The sequence below is a fragment of the Paralichthys olivaceus genome, chromosome 11 (assembly GCF_024713975.1).
Source record: "Paralichthys olivaceus isolate ysfri-2021 chromosome 11, ASM2471397v2, whole genome shotgun sequence".
In the NCBI taxonomy this organism is placed as follows: Eukaryota; Metazoa; Chordata; class Actinopteri; order Pleuronectiformes; family Paralichthyidae; genus Paralichthys; species Paralichthys olivaceus.
Window position 1 is genome coordinate 9,500,831 of NC_091103.1, and position 16,877 is coordinate 9,517,707.

The 16,877-nt window shown below is 43.1% G+C and overlaps 1 protein-coding gene across 3 annotated transcripts; it reads left to right on the forward strand.

Moving 5' to 3' along the window:
- The first annotated feature begins 195 nt into the window (after positions 1-195).
- On the forward strand, positions 196-16,039 carry tnfrsf19 (tumor necrosis factor receptor superfamily, member 19). Of its 3 annotated transcripts, none has more exons than XM_020094867.2 (10): positions 196-372; positions 1,083-1,167; positions 2,395-2,508; positions 7,052-7,230; positions 7,421-7,506; positions 12,132-12,296; positions 13,664-13,789; positions 13,957-14,059; positions 14,507-14,799; positions 15,347-16,039. In XM_020094867.2, exons 2-10 carry the CDS (start codon positions 1,102-1,104, stop codon positions 15,349-15,351), a joined length of 1,137 nt encoding a protein of 378 aa, XP_019950426.2. In that variant the 5' UTR covers positions 196-372; positions 1,083-1,101; the 3' UTR covers positions 15,352-16,039. The 3 variants fall into 3 exon arrangements, with proteins under 3 accessions (XP_019950426.2, XP_019950424.2, XP_069390195.1); XM_020094865.2 differs by having other exon boundaries at positions 202-372; positions 13,661-13,789; XM_069534094.1 differs by lacking the exon at positions 196-372 and adding an exon at positions 416-799 and having other exon boundaries at positions 13,661-13,789.
- Positions 16,040-16,877: the final 838 nt, after the last annotated feature.

The window sequence follows — 16,877 nt, forward strand, 5'->3', positions numbered from 1 at the left end:
GATGTATGCAGGCTGATCACAGATCAGATGAAAGCTCTTATGATCCATAAACCCAACCCCAGCCCCCCTCCTCCTCTCTCTCTCTCTCTGTCTTTGATGTTGGGGTTGAGTTAGTGCTCGGTCTGCTGCTCTCTCTCTCTCTCTCTCTCTCTCTCTCTGTGAGTTTGTGTGTGTTGTGTATGAGTGCTGGGGAAGTAGCAGCAGCTCTCTCCCCCCCACCCTCTCTCTCTCTCGCTCTCTCTCCCTCACACACACACACACACACACACACGGTGAGCTGCAGACCGGTGGGTAACACACCACCTCACCTCTCGCTCGCCGGTCTGACTCTGGAACCAGTACTTTGATTAAGCGGGTCTTGTTGTTCACCAGGTAAGAAGGAACTCTTCATTACTTTGAGACATGAGCAGTTCTGCACTTTAACGACAGAGAACATTTCGCTTTCTCTCGGATACAGTGAGACACGAGAGCAACAGAACCTCCCGCCCATGATGAACATTATTCCCTGTTATGATCAAACAGTGACCATGCTGTTGTTTCAGGAACGAGTTACAGCCACTGATCGTTTCTCTGCGCGGAGTTTAGAGAAGAGTTTACTTTCAGTGAAGGATGTTCGCTGCAGAGTCTCGACATGACGCGTTTCTGAGATATTCTGATGTCGCATGAAAACAACCAAAGTGTGTGGAGGCTGTGAGAGACTCATTCTGAGGGGCTTTAATCAAAGAGCATCAATTCAATCAGCGCCTGGTTATTTAAAATCTGTGCTTCACAACCTACCGCTGCTTTAGTTCAGTTACAGGTGAGGTCACTTTACTTGGTGTTAATAATCAATAATCAATAATTACTTAATCAATGCTTCACAACATAGACCTGCTTTCATACAGTTAAAGGTGAGGTTGCTTTACATGTGGTGGTGTTAATAATCTAGAATTTTAAATGTTTTTTTTCAGTGACCTCAGGACATGTGCTTTTCTTTTCTTTTTATAAGTTATTGAGTGTATATTATATTGTGAACAAAGTAATTGTTGTTTTATTATTAAGTTTTTAAATTAAGATTTTTATTGTTGTGTCTTTATTTCCAGCCACAAGTGGCCCATCAACATGGTGTGGATGCTTCAACACACCCTCTCACTTTTACTAACTGTGCAGGTCATATACTCAACTCTGGTAAGTGTTAGGTTCATTTTGAACATTAGTATTTCTTGTTTTAGGTCTGTATTTATATATCAATCAATCAAATTTCACATTTTATCCATATATATTCAGAATCACGATTTGTCTCATAGGGCTTCACAAGGTGTGACAGCCTCTGTTCTGAACCCTCAGCAAGAGTGAGGAAGAACTGCAAACTATTAACAGTGGAAAAACATAGAAACCTCAGAGAGTCACATGTGAGGGATCCCTCTATCAAGACAGTCAGATGGGAATCAGAGCACGTCACAAAAATAATAATATTTATTTATCAATGTTTAAAGTAATGGTACAAAAGAAAAAGTCTGACTGAGATGAACAGAGCAGCAATGACTGTTGTAATGAAAGAGTTATTGACAGTAGTAGGAGTATATGTGAGTAGGCATATTGTATATCTAAGCAATAGTTGTAATCGTAATCAACAATCAGCTGCTCCATACTCACCACGATCCATGTTCCACCATCACGATCTAAGATCCATCATCACTTGAAGCTCTGTACAGGACAGTTTTGCCGTTCACCCATTCACACACACATGGTTTCATACACTTTCATACAGTGCTTCTATAATGCACGGGGGAAGACCATGATTAAATCTGCAGACCTTCTTGTTTAACACTCATAGCAGTGTATATTTTAATCTGTTCCATTCAATTCTATGTATTTGGGCATATGAATAACTCAAATCCCCCTTACATGCATTTTAAGAGCTTTTAAACACATCTTGTAAATTCTCTGTTCCAATTTTTTAAATCAAACTGCAACAAAAATATAGTCATTCACAATTGTGTGGTCACATTCTCTTAGCTACTATTAAATGAGTCAGACAACTTTGTCAAAACTTAGAATGTCACGATTAGTTTACTAGTTTAGTTTTTGCACAAACTAAACATTTCCTCTTGAACTGCGCTGCATGCACATGTAATGCAGAGACCCTGACAACACTATGGATCATTTTACCTTCATCCACTTTCTTGATTACTATCGGTATTCTTGTCTTTAGTTTTGATGACGATGCCCAAAGTGCTCATAAAAGTTTCATCTTAACTCATCCCATATCAGATGTGTTTCCCCTCAAACTTATTTAAAGATAGCTTACTCTATGATGCATATATAGTTCTGGACTTTTATGTGATGTGGATAAAAAGTGTTGATGAAATGCAGGAATCTCTAACTTCCACCTAACGACTGTGTCCCGCTCAGATTCCTGTGAGGGCCGAGGAGGAGACCAGAGAGTGCAGAGAACAGGAGTTCAAGGACCGGTTTGGAAACTGTAAACCATGCAAGCAGTGTGATGCAGGACAGGAGCTTTCAAAGGTTTGAACAAAAATCTTTTTGGAATTATTGTCTAGTCTTTTTTAATAACCTCATTGTTATGAACTGAAACTTTTGTTCTAAGCAGTTTTGTTTGGAGTGCTGTGCTCAACCAAGAGCATTTTCAACAGAGCCACTCAAAGGAAAATTATTGTCACTAGTTTATTTATTTTAAAGGAAAGTGTGGTAACACAAGGGATCAATTACAGGCCCGTTTTTAATCAACTTCCTTAGGTTAAAAACAGATGGTTTACTCTTGTGGTAAAAAAAATAATTCTGAGTTCATGAAAGTAATGGACAGCAGTGTTTATAAAAGTGTATCTTATCCAGTGAGCCAACATTATTTATCACTTCCTCTCTTTCATGCACGGAGCAGCCAGGCTGTCATTAGCGTTTGTAGAACACCGACCCGTCTTTAATCAGTCACACCCATACTTTTGACCTTCTGCAGCTGAATGGCTCCCATTGTTTTTCCCAGTTGCACCCTGTCCAACTTATTGTCTTCGCTGTTTGTAGCTACAGCCGTGCCTAAGCTTGCTGCTCCCTTGGCGGGGAACACCATCCTTTCCTCCACCTTGGCCACAGGTTTTTGTGTGCTTTGTACAAACAGGCCTCTATAGTGTCAGTTAAAGGCTTTCCTCTCTGACTGCTGCTATGTTCTTACTTTGGCAAGTGTAGGCACATATTTAATGATGAGTGAATACTTTTATCCAGGTTGACAAACACAAAACACCCCATTTAAATTGCTGATGGTCGACTAAATATTAGAAACATCTCCTCCCTTCTAAATATTAGAAACATCTGTATAGTGCAGTTCAGTTCCACAGTGAAGCACCCATGTTAGTAAATCAAAACATGTCTGAAACTGAACATTGCTATGTTTATGAATAGAGGATTTATCACAAGACAAGACTATATGTGTACCTAATAAACTGGATGTGAATACATCTATTCTATACTAATATATTAAAAATGCTTAATGGGCCTTAAAACAAGCTAGATTGTGCCCCAATGAAATTACTATAAGGGATGTCTTTGTGTCAGAAAAGCAATGGCAGCCTTAAACAATATCCTGCAGATAAAGAGAAGTAGATTGATTTGATGTGGGTTTAAACCGCACTACATGCTGGTGAAAAAAGTCTATATCACCCTTGACATCTGTTGCACACATGCATTTAAGCCCAGTTGCTTTAATCTCTGTGCACACAGACATGCACTCTGTGGTTGGTAATACGCTTCAGTAGTCCTCGTGTTTCTCTGCCAGCTCAACAGGCATGAATGCTGCTCGCCACCCTGGGGTCCTGGTTAATAATTGGCTGCCTCATTCTTTCTCTGAAGGTAGCGGGATACCGGCTCACAGTGGAGACCTGGGCCTGCACTCAGAGAAAGATTCCCAGAGAAACAACTTCTGATCTGAGCTCTGTGTAACCAAGACAATCTATCTATATTCAGGAAGGCAGGGCTGAGGGTTGGAAGGGAAGCAGACTTTTGGAGTCCCTCTGTGCAGCTGCCATAGAGATCCCAGAGGAATTTGGCCCAGTTTGCCTCTGGAAGCCTCTCTGAGGCGGACGGACAAACATCAATTAGCCCCTCCAAACTAACTGTAGCTAAAAGAACCACCCACACAGAGGGACCATTAAAACCAGTTATTCATTCTAACTCAAACATATTTCACTCTGGATTTCATTCATGGCAAGTTTCTCAGCCTCGGGTTGTGTCAAGCATGAAGGAGGAGTAATTTGCAGAGCAGGCTGGAAAACTGCCAGCGGCAAAAAAAGGCAAGAACACAACTTTGATGTGTCAACATCTTGTAGTATGTAGCAAGAGTGTAACATTTCCTTCAGCCACACTCCCAGGGCAAAGGACGGAGCGATGGATGGTGCTGCAGCCAAAAGGAGAAGTTACAGTTATGAGGAGTGCATTAGCAGCACAGGATCAAAATCACAGTGGTCAGACGTCAGTTTCAGTTTGACCACTGTGATTTTGCATGAGCTAAACAAAAGGAGTGCGAGCGTGTTTTGTCCCTGTTAAACTGCTGTAACCAACTTCCACTGTTTCATTACCAGATCAGATGATTGTCTGTCCTCCTTGTGATTCCCAGTAATCTCAGAAATATCTCTGCGTCTGAACAGACTTCGGGTCCCAGCCAGCTTGGCCCCTCTCTCCGCTCCACACGGCTGTTTTGGTTGGCAGTCTCACCCGAACTAGATCAGGAGATAGGACAGGGAATTTTATGCATTCGCTTTTTTTGAATGGATCTGAGGTGAAAATACCTAAAAGTTAAATGTAACATTTCATTTCATTTCATTTTCATTGACATTTTTAAACAATATTTATTTGATGAATGACTTTTCATGACAGCTTTATTATTTGCATACATCCCTGGTAGTTGTCTCCCAAATGCATTGCTTCATTTCATACATTTGAATCGTTTATAAACTATACCTTCAGAGATACATAAAGATATTGTCTCTCAGCTGCCAGCAGATGCATTATAGAGAATTAACTTGGCTCAGTTAGTTTGTGTTAGTTTTGTAGTATTTCTTGCCACTATTGTACCATGTACACACCCTGAAAAAATTATCTTTTCAGGGCGGATTAACAGATTAACTATGTATTTTATCATTGATGCTGGAAATTTACAATTGAGACTTTTTCCTTGTGTATAATAATACATGTACTCACCTTTTCATATAATAATAACCTCAGATTACCACAGAGTATAGTCTTTCTTTTCCCTGCTTAACTAGTGTCAGTGAGCTGTGTGGAGCTTTGTTAGCGGAGATAAAAGAAGAAAGGGCGCACTCCTTGATGCTCTGTGTGGACTGGATCAGAGGGGCAGAAGTTGGCTCCACTTTCCTTTTGTTTCAGTGCTCTGACCTGCTCATGTTTACGCGGCATCAGCCCCCATCCTGCCATGTGATGCCCCACGGACAAAGCTTGTGCCAGTCCTGGGCTGAGTGGGGACAAACCATCCCTGGGCCTCTTCCTCCTTCATACTGAAGTGGGCCACAGAATGCATGTGAGGTAGCTTGCCGTGGCCCTTTCTGGAGGACCAGTGTAGTTTTAGGGTTCCTGCCTTTCCTGTCCCAGTCTGAGATTTATTTCTTGAGAAAGGCAAGATCATGGTTTGCAACAGATGGAGCGGCTGATTCCTCTTTATTCTGCCTTTCCCCTCTTAATCACTCATCACCCCCCCTCCCTCCACTGTACACTGCCCTGCCCTGCTGAAGAGCAAGGCCTAATATGGAGACTTCATAACAACAGCTGCAAAAGTCCAGCCCTAGATGGTCCACCTCGGGCCCGGGCCTGGCCCAAGAGTTCAGTGTCAGGCTCACATGTGTTTGGCTGGAAGCACTGAATTCCTCATCTTCCAGCCTGACTGTACGGTGCCATCACACGATCACATCTTTGCCGCTAACCTCCCTTTTAATTTCTTGCCAGCCAGCCTGCTTCCCCAAACCCAACCCCCATACCAGACTCTTGTGCCCACATTCCACTGGGACTGCATGCCCGGGCAGTGAAATGGGACACGGGTGAGGAGAGAATGAGAAGAGAGAAGCCCTGTTTGAAGCTGACCTTCACATTAATGATATATGAGCAACCCCCGACCCCCTTCCTTGTCTATCGTCCCGGCTTTGGATTGCAGTGTGGTAACACTGGATAACAGGAGGGCAGCTGCTGCGGAGCTGATAGTGAATGATCAATGTATGATGTCATGCCTGCAGGGTCTTTTCACTGTGGTGTACAGTAATATCAGATGTCATATAAATGTCACTTTGTGGTTGGGGTCACGTAATTTTAGGGGATGTGAAGGTGATAAAGATCAGAAAAGAGACAACATGAGACAAAACTATCTGGGAAATGGCCATGAGCAGCTGGAGTGATACTTAGAATTAACCACATTAAACAACTTGTTAATAAGAGATTCAGTCACCAAAATGTTTTACTTTTCATGTCCTCCTTAAAAAACATCTTAAAAATTACATTTTGCTTGGTTCAGGTGGACAATTTCTTAAAAGGTGGTTTCACATTAGATCACTCACACACTAGTCAGAAGCTGTGCTTTTAAAGTGCACTTTCAAGTCTTGAACACAAAAGAGTATTCATCGTATTTTCTCCATATACCTTTCTATAATCCTTGCCCCTTCCCTAAGCGTTTCCTTTGCTTGCTGGCCTCTCAATCAATGGGACTCACTGAGTCTGCTCGGAGAGAGAGTCGCACAAAAACACAGCAATAAACTTGCAATAATACAACAGTGGGTGTCCTCCAGGGCCTTTCTTATTCAAATGCCGGGCCTTTCTGGGTCTTGCAGCGGAAGGGCGCTCATTCATACTGAGAGAGTCAGGGAGATTATTGCCAGTGTAAGATGGACTCTCCAAAGAGGCAGGCCATTGTTCTGCTCTGATCCTGTGAGCCAATATCATTCTTTAATTCCAGACCCCCGGTAGTCCACATCCAAGCCTTCTTTTCACCAGCTGCACATCATCCCAAACCACCAACCCCACCTCTTACCCGGTGTATTTCTCCTGTTAATCCCCCCAGGAATGTGGCTTTGGTTATGGAGAGGATGCCCGGTGTGTGCCCTGCCGGAGCAGCCGCTTCAAAGAGGACCGGAGCCTGCAGAAGTGCAAGCCCTGCCTGGACTGTGGACTCATCAACCGCTTCCAGAAGGGCAACTGCTCCACCACCAGCAACGCAGTGTGTGGTGACTGTCTGCCAGGGTGAGAGGAGAGACGCACCCCCACCACACACCTGTGTTATTTATGAAATGTATTCATCTTGAAAGAAGAGTTCGATGAAGAAGACAAACATGTCACAACACACACCAGCATCAGAAGTTGTGCACATCTGATGCTCCTATGTTCCCGACAGCTTTGAAGGTTAAAACATGTCATTTTGTTTCTTCAACAGATATTACAGGAAGACCAAATTAAGTGGTTTCCAGGACATGGAGTGTATACCCTGTGGGGACCCTCCACCTCCTTATGAGCCTCACTGTAAGCAACTTTCCTTTCTTTGACTTCTTCTAACAGTTGGCCCGACATCACTGGCTGCACGTTTTGTTGAAAGTCCTCATGAATACGGGCTATTCATCCCAGCCCACAATACGTGATGTTTTATGAAGCAACAACAGGGACACTGTCGAAAAGTAAATATGACCCACTACAGCACACTATTGAACTCCTAGCCAAACGCTACTAGAACCTAAACTCAAGCAGCAGTGCCACAACAAAGCCTGCACACACACAACATGCCAGCACAAGGCCCTCGCAGTAACCAGAACCACAGCCTTTACAGGGTGGAGCGAGCCGCAGTTCATCCACTGAGCCAAGCAGCTATGCTATAAGTGCAAATAAACGCTTGGATTTATAAGCCGAGCAGTTCAAAAGCTGAAAAGGATACCACAAACATAATGGTGGATTTGCCAACACTGGATTACATTAGCTCCAACTATGTCAGTCACTTTCAGCACTCAATTTGGATTAAATGAGTAAACTTCCTCAGACAAAACCCCCATTGATATTTTCAGACAAAACGTATCCCAGCACCGCTGCACCGTTCGACGTGTTTTTGTTTCAGCACCAGAGTAAACACGCCGGGGAGCGTGCTGGCTCAAACACTGTTATTTATTGCCTTCTGTACAGATCCATTATGCTAAAAGGAGGCAGGAGGTGTGTTACAGTATGTTCACAAAGCAGTGCTCACATTCCAGGAGGCTACACATCCAATTAACTTCTCTCCTCCAGCCATTGTAAGTAGTTAAGCACAACCTTATGATTTCAGGTTTCCACGTAAAACCAACAGGCGACAGAACTTATACCTTCGGTAATTGAGTGTGACTTCCTGATGGCAGAGGAGGCTGCAGCTGTTTCTGCAGAGGCTTATTTGGCAGCTTAAGCATCAGAGCAGACGCAGCCAGAGTTACCCTGAGTTAAATAAAGGGAGACAGCTCTGGGACATCTGACAACTCAAAAAAAAAAAAAAAAGTTTTTCAGTGCTCGCTCACAAGCGGATCATGATTTCATTGGACCATCTTCTGTTTATCGTAGATTTATTTTCCCCATATATTATATAGTTGCAAGCAGTATCCCTGTTTTTGTAATGAGCGCTAGGCCTGGGACAACTGGCCTCCCTCCTTCTGCTCATTTTTCCATCTGCTCAGCTTCCCCGTTTTGATACCGGAGGAGACCCACGAAACAAAATGGCCATTGTGTCTGAGAACATAGTTGGTAGTTAGCCCGTACACGACTCTCAGTGGAGCATTTCCAACTGTTTGAAGGTCTTGCTCCCTCCCTCCAGTGTTATCTTGAGGAGGGTGGAGAAAACTTAAAGGGCAGATCTTTCTAATAGGCCACACTGGCCCGGGGCAATGGTGCAGCTGTGCAGGGGAGGCGGTTGTAGTCTGGGGTGGACTGTAAATCTTCAACCGCCCCTCCTTTCTCCTCCTCCCTTTTCCCCTAGTGGCTTTTTGAAGTGAAGTAAAAACTAGATTGTGTTTTATGGATTCCTTTAGCCTCTATAATGTGTTTCATCTGCTGGGGGTTTTCACTGTCATGGTAGATCTCAGAGGGATGACTAGTCCAAACTAACACATACAGACATGTAGAGATACATTCATGCTCACATGTAGGAAGAACACGACCCGATCTTTGTAGCTTACCCCCGTATTCCCATTACTACTGTTTCCAACAAGATTTACACACCAGTTAGATGACTGTGTTATCTTCTGGCTCAGTGTGAAAGGAAACAATGCTGATAGGCAGGATATCCCAGCGTTCTCAAGAGAAATAGTAAAAAAGCATCACACTTAGATAAATCAGAGGGCCTGATGAGGACTGGCAAAAGGAAACCTATTTTCCTCCTTACGACCTCCACACTCCATCCCTTCATTTAAAGAAACCCCAGTATTCGCCCCTGCTCGTAGACGTCAAAGAGGCATACAGTCAGCTCTCACCACAGATGGCACAAAACATACATAAACAGTTACAGGAAATAGTCCTCAGCACAGTTGCCTGCCAGCATTTCAAACCAGAGTCTTTCAGTAAAAGCACATTAACCAGAGTCTCTTGAGTTGTTGATATGATGCGTCTGCAGAACAGTTTGTCCTCACTGCTGTCTTAATCAAGTTATTATGCAATTATCAAACCCTCAAAGCAATACAAATATTTTGGTGTTGACACACAAAATTCTTCCACCTGAACGCTTGAAGAAGAAACTGATTCATGGTGAAAGATGATAACAGATGATAAGTTTCCCTAAACTAAACATTTTACGTTCTCTGTGAAATGGCCTCAAATCAAATTGGCACCAAAAGCAGCAATATTTACATTTATCTTAAACCAGAGCAAAGTGGACAGCAGTTGATTTTGTTTTTGACTACAAAGATGTGAAATGGTCTGATCATGGTCTGAAGTATAGTGTCTGAATAATAATAGATTGTATCATCAAGCACAATCACAGTATTAAGAAGCACTACTTCCAAACAAATTTCTAATTTGACACCATTCATTAATAACATAGAAACTTTTTCTTATCCTATGCTATGGTAAATAGATGGATGCACTTTTCAAACAAACAAAAACCTATTGTATCTCATGTGACAATAATCCAAGGTTCTTGGTATAAATTTCTGAATTCGGATTTGAACCATTGGAAAAGTCTTTGCATGAAATAGAGAGCATTGTTTTTGCAATTCTTTGTTCGAATACAATGAAGAGTCACTTCTATCATTCAGAGCTCAGGATAACACAGAGAAAGAACATCTTGAAAGAGTTTGCAGAGAACAAAGTCAAAGATCCTTCGGAGGTGTAAAGAAGTGCTTCTTTTATTTGGAGTATGTGGAGCTCCATAAAGTCAACAGACGGGGAGTCTGTGAAAGGCTGTGGTTTATTGGTCTGCCGTGTGTGAAGATAATATCAGCAGGTGAGCTCTCTTCAATGGGCCAGTGTTTATCTGTGTTTGCTGCAGCTGCTGGCTCTGACAACAGACCGCCTTTGTGTTGTGGGACAGATGATGCTCACCTCGGATGAGTTCAGTTTGACCCTGACAATGAAGACCAAATATAAACACGATGGTTAGATATTACAGCTGTGGATCACCAATACAGCCACTACAGCACAGCTACAATGACTTATTATAACTGACAGTCGTGTTTTTGAAAGTGTTTACTCTGTTGTGCTTTCCTTAAGAGCCGCTATGAGTTTTTCCTCTTTTTTCCCCTGAGAAGGAATGTTAAAATACCCTTATCCCCTATCATGGTTGAATAAAACAACTGGCCGAAGATAAAGCACTGTTTACATTGCATAACAAAGAGCTCTTGGATGTGAAAAGGTTGAAACCAGTCCCCATGATTAATGTACTGAAAAGCAAACAGCAGGACTCACTGAAAAAAGATTAGCTCAAACATAATAGTCATTCTTTATATTCAACATATTATAAAACTTCCTCTCACCGTTTGTTTCCCTGCATTTTGTAAAGTCACACACATTGCAGCCTTTTCTTTCACGGCTCTCTGTATTTACCTTCAGCACAAATGCTTCGATCAGGAAAATTATGTTTGAGAAGAAAAAGAGCAGCCTTTTTTGTTTCTATGTTTCCAAAAATGACCTTTCATATGAACGACAGATCAATGAATGATGCATCATGGGGTTGTTCGTAAGTCCAGAGGCTTTGATCAACCATGTTGCAGAAACAGGCAACTGTTGCTCTGGTAAAGCGACTGCCCAGTCCCTGCTCAACACAGACAATGGTGGTGACTCTCTGGTGAACATAATAACTTTATAGTCGTCTTATTTATATTCCACCTCTCAAAACAGCCAAAATCTAAAATCGAATTATACAGAAAAGCTGAAAAGCAAACAGAAATGTTGGTGGAGACCAAAAACTGACGTGACCGAGAGATCCAGTCATGTTTTTAATCTGGCTTCTCTTAATTCACATCATTAGAACAGATTGTGCTTTTATCTCCAATGAGCGTTTGAAAGGATAATTACTTGGAGAAGAAGCCAAATATTTGAAACAACTGCGTCAGTTCATCTGTCTCACATTGTGATAGTGAGCATTGAGCAGCACTAAACCAATGAACCAATGGAGGTCTACATCACATTTGGCCTATTTCTAAAACCTGACCAGACTCCTGGTCCTTGATTTCAAAGCTTGTTGAGCACGTGAGGGAGCCCGGGGGTGGAGGTGGGGTCGAACTGTCTGTAAATCATCTTCTGTGGAGAACGATCGAGGGAGATAAAGGGAGAATCCACCACAGGCGTTTTCTCTTTGAACTCGTCTGCTTATTTCATTAAGCTTCAGTGAGGAGATGACTGGCCCGAGGCGAAAAGGAATAATTTGTCTCACGTTACCAAGCGGCTTCTGATTGGCTGAGGAGTGTTGGATAAAATGTAAGCCTAAAGTAACTGTGCATCATCGTGTGGTATTCCCAAGTTTCCTTTCATCACTGCGCCTAATGAAAGATTAGCTGTTGTGTCTGAAACCCTCAAATAGGTTTAGTCTTATTTTAGTATCCATCACCACATCAATATAATATGTGAACGTCTGTGATTATGTCGTTAATCAAATAGTTATTTCACATTTCTCATCAGTACTTCACACTCATCTCCCTCCACAGGCACTGGACGAGTAAACCTGGTGCCGCTGCCCTCGGTGGTGACCAGCCCGCGGGACATGGCCCTGGCCGCAGTGATCTGCAGTGCTCTGGCCACCGTGCTGCTCGCCCTGCTGGTCCTGTGTGTCATCTACTGCAAGAGACAGCTGCTGGAGAAGAAGCCCAGTGGTGAGTCCCAGCACCTGGAAGCACTGTCCGAAACAAGATTTGAAATCTGAACAAGATGTTTTTGTGCACGAAAAGCCTTTTGATTTGAGTCTACAAACCAAACACAAGGCTCAAAGAAAGCTTTGCAGACTTTTCACGTACCACTGCATTTGCTTTCTATGGACGAGCCAGGTTTGCATGTGCAGCGAGCACTGAACTTTGAACCCCTCTTCCCGGGTGCCAGTGAATTCCCAGTACAAAATGTTCTCTGATCAAAACTTCCAAAATAAAGAAAGAACTCAGACTGTGTTCCAAAAGGTGCTTGACTGATACAACCTCATTAGAAAAACCAAACAATGAAGATGGAGATAATGTATCTCAAACATGTCACCTGCGCTGAGCAGCCAGTTGTGTGGACAAGTCTTTGCTGCTCTTATAATTGTGCTTTTAACACAGTGAGTGAAGCAGCTGAATATTGAAGGGACTTCCAATAAAGGTGGTTGAGGTCGATTTCTTTGCTCTTTTGTCGACTACACAGACAGAGCACCAATTCATCTGTCAGTCGAGATCTTCGGTGTTAAGCCTTATTAAAACCAGATGTTGCATATTTGTGGCAACTTGTATAATGAGCTGTATTCTCAAAGTGTTTGAGTATGTGAAATATCCCAAGGCAAAGAATTAATGACATCATTTTTGTCTGGTAAGCTCACCTGAAACAAAGAGCGCAGTACAAGTTACCAAGGCGTTACCAGGTCTGTGCTTTTTTTTTTTTTTTTTGCGGCATGAAAAGAACACGAGTCAAATATTTTGTCAGTAGTTGCCTCTCATTGCAAACATGCACCCCGCCCTTCACCCAAGCCACTACGACATGCTAACACAGTGGTTTTCTAATTATACTGAAGAATTTTAATCGGCCTCATGGGCTCAAGGGTTGTGAAGCAATTCCACACACACAACTAAAAATCGAATTCCAGAGTGATTTCTGTTATTATTCTCAATAGGAGCGTAGAAAAGTAGAAGGTTACGACCTTCTAGTAATTTACAGTTTGTAAGTCGTCACTAATAGATTAACTGATTCTTAATGAGTCAACCCAGTGAGTCAAGGGGATTAATCACGACGGTGTAACCCAAGGTTGGCTCACATTAACAGCAAAGTGCTGTTCATACCCTAAATGTAGAGGACCACCTGCACCAAGGAGCTCATGTTTTCATCTGTGTCTGTGAGCAGGATCACGCAGAAACTACTCAACCTGTTACTATGAAATCTGGTGGGCAGGTGGGCCATGACCCAAGGAAAAAAAAAAAGTGGTACCAGTAGGAGTTCGATGCTGCACTGGGTTCTTGTAGGTCTCAGTGGTTGACTGTCCTCCGCCATGTTTCCACAGCAGCCTCTCTGAGGTCCCAGGACTGTCCGTTTAGCGGCGCAGAGCTTTCCTGCTTGGACCCCCGCTGGCTTCACGACTTTCCCCATAGACCCTGCTGCCAGTGTCACCTGGGCCCCGGACACACCTGTGGTAGGACATAGTTTGATGCTAAAAACTTCTTATGAAGCCACAGCCACAATTCGTGCAACGTTTCTGATAACGCAGGATAAATATTATATTCTGAACTCAGCAGTTCACTGTCATGTAACTACTGATGATGGTAATGTGTATATCAACCTGTCGTGTGTGATGTTCAGGTCCAGTCCACCTCATCCCGTCGATGTGCTGTGATGAGAGGTGCAGTCTGGGCCGCAGCCATGACAACAGTCCCTTCCAGTCCCAGAAGAGCCTCAGTGACGGGTGAGGACTGCAGCGAATTTGTTCCCACAAGTAACAAAATGTGACCATTTGAAATCATCATCGTCGCTATTAAAACTACCAGGCAACAGCATGACGGCAAACACTTTCCAGTAGTTCAACTGGTCCAAACTGCACAGGGAATTAAACTGTTTCCAGTAAAACATGTACGTGTAAGATACTTCACACAATCATGAGAGAACTTGACACAGTTTGGTCCGTCTACAGAAAACCTGGAGACAAAACACAGGCTAACAGCTGCTCTGCTGCCTTGGGGGCAACGTTCTAATTTCTGTTAATATCAAAGATATAATTTACAGTGGCTTATAACACTCTTTGAAGTGCTGAATACAAACAGAGGCATCAGAAAGAATATGCAACACAGGGTGTGGCTGTGAACAGAGATTCACAGTGATATTAACCACCGCTTTCTTAATCACGCTCCCCCAGGAACCTGGATGAGGAGAGCACACCTGTGCAGCAGGGGGGGCACCCAGAGTTTGACACCGTGGAGGCTGATGGGATGACGGGGAGCTGGCAGCCCACAGAGTGTTTGCCTCAGTGCAACTCAGAATGTGCAGAAAGAATGGAGGAGGAGGAGGATTGTGAGGGTGACAGGGAAGAAGAAGAAGAAGAAGAAGGGTACAGGTCAGGGGAGAGTTCACCTGAGAGGAGCAGTCGGAGCTACAGTGAAGCTGTGACAGAAGCATTTCATCCCAAACAGCTCACGTCTACTCAGTTAGGTGAGTCACTACCGCTCTCACATGCAGACCCAACATGACGTCCCCCAGCTGTAAATCACTTTTACTTAAACAACTTAATGATCCTGAGAAAAAATAAATCCACCTACTTACAAATTATAAATTAGATACTTAAGAGCCATTTTCAGCCATGAACTCCGGATGATGTCCGTACATTTGGGTCTGGAGTTCTCCTCTCAGATGCCTTCACAACATCAAAGAATCCTAGAATGTTGGTAGATTAGCCGGAGTTCAGTGCATGTCTGAAAGCGGCTTTACAGACTGTGAAAGAAGATTGAACCTCTCTCAAACCCCAAAATAAATTTCCTCTAAAAGGCAGCCAATAACAATGTAGGACGTCCTTTTCATGGACTGGGGCATTGCTCTGTGTGTGTGTCCATGAAGAGCAGCTGGTAAAAGAAACTAGAGACAGCAGCACTAGTTGTTTGATGTGGACGAGACTGCGTTTAAAGTCGGCCGCTGGCTGACTCTGGGTAGATACGTTACTAATCACAGCGTGTCTGCCTTCTTCTTCCTCCTCTCTCTCCAGGATGACATGGACTTGTTTGGCTCGCGTTCCATCCTTGAACCAGCCTGGACTCAACAACAGCCGCGGCCAGATCCCGTTTCAGATTACTCACCCCTGCCATTCCCCCTGTCACTCCCCCTCACACACACTTTTAACTGCCTGCAGCTGACCTCAGAGCCACTGGTCAAAGAAAGAATCTGAACAAGTCCGTTCATACATGTAAACAAAAGCACTATGGAGAAAACTCAAACGCATGAGAGCAAAGTCACACACTCACACACTCACACACAGAATGTGAACTCTCTGGCCCAGAAGGTGAAATTGAAGTTCAAACGTCGAGGAGTATTGACTTATGAACACGGAGCAAAGATCCTGCACTCTGCCGTCTCACGTCTTCACGTGTTGGACGGAAACTGTACCACTGATCTAGCAGCAGGTGTTATGAAGCTTTTTGTACGTTAAAAGGTAAAAATTTGAGGTGTGAAGAAAAATGTCAAAAGTGATTATGTTGCACATTGAAGACAATCTTGATACGGGACGAGTTAGGAAGAGGAATGTTTGAGTGATAAATATGTTGTAGATACTGTACAATAGTAAAAATAGGTCAATATTTTTGTAACATAGACATGACTGACAGTATGTTTGCTTCTCTTCCAGTTATAGTGTTGATGGATGTGAACGTCGTTTTTGTAAATAAACCACTTGAACAGTTTACATACTGATGAATTTATACTCTCAATTCTTATGGAACTAATTCAATGAAATGATTTAGTAATGCACTGCCAGTGTTGTTTGTAGGAAATGCGGCACGGAACAAGGATACGAGTTGACAGATATTTTTTAATTCATCTAAAGTGCAGCCACAGAGTCTCTGCTGATCACATTCACCTGGAACTAGATCAGAGTTAAAGGAATTAAATCACAATACAGCCAAGTTCATATTCAATCAGACAAAGTGCTGTGCTGCAGCCTCCAGCTTGTCGAGTGACGCTGTGTTCACACCTTCATTAACCATGTCGGGTCTCAGATCAGAGTTCAGGCAAGCAAGGACATTGTCAGAGGGAACAGCTGTAGTCCCAGCTCAGCTCATAATTACTGTGTGAATGTTTTTGAAACACGTGGAAACAGCTGCTCTGCCGTGCTCACTCTACATTGTGGAGCATCTGTAGAAATGTGAAGAACTTGTTTAGTAAACCAAGCTGCAAGAGGCTCTGATTTACAAGTTATGACTGAGCAGCCTAAACACATTGTGATACAAAAAGTAGAGATGTTTCCATACCGATACCGGCATCGGAAATGCCTCCAAAACTCACGAAAATGCAGAGTTGGGCATCGGTGAGTACGCACATCTATGTACTGATCCGACACAAAGTCTTTAAAGTATATTAAATTCACCCAGACAAGACATTGTTTTTTCAGGGGCAAAGAAATGATTCCCCGTCATGTAGCTGCAGCTGGTCTGGTTGTCTGTGTGGACAGTCAAAACTTATGGGCAGGCGAGAGGTTGAGACAGAGCCAGCATGAGGCCAATAGAGCTGCAAACAGCTCTACA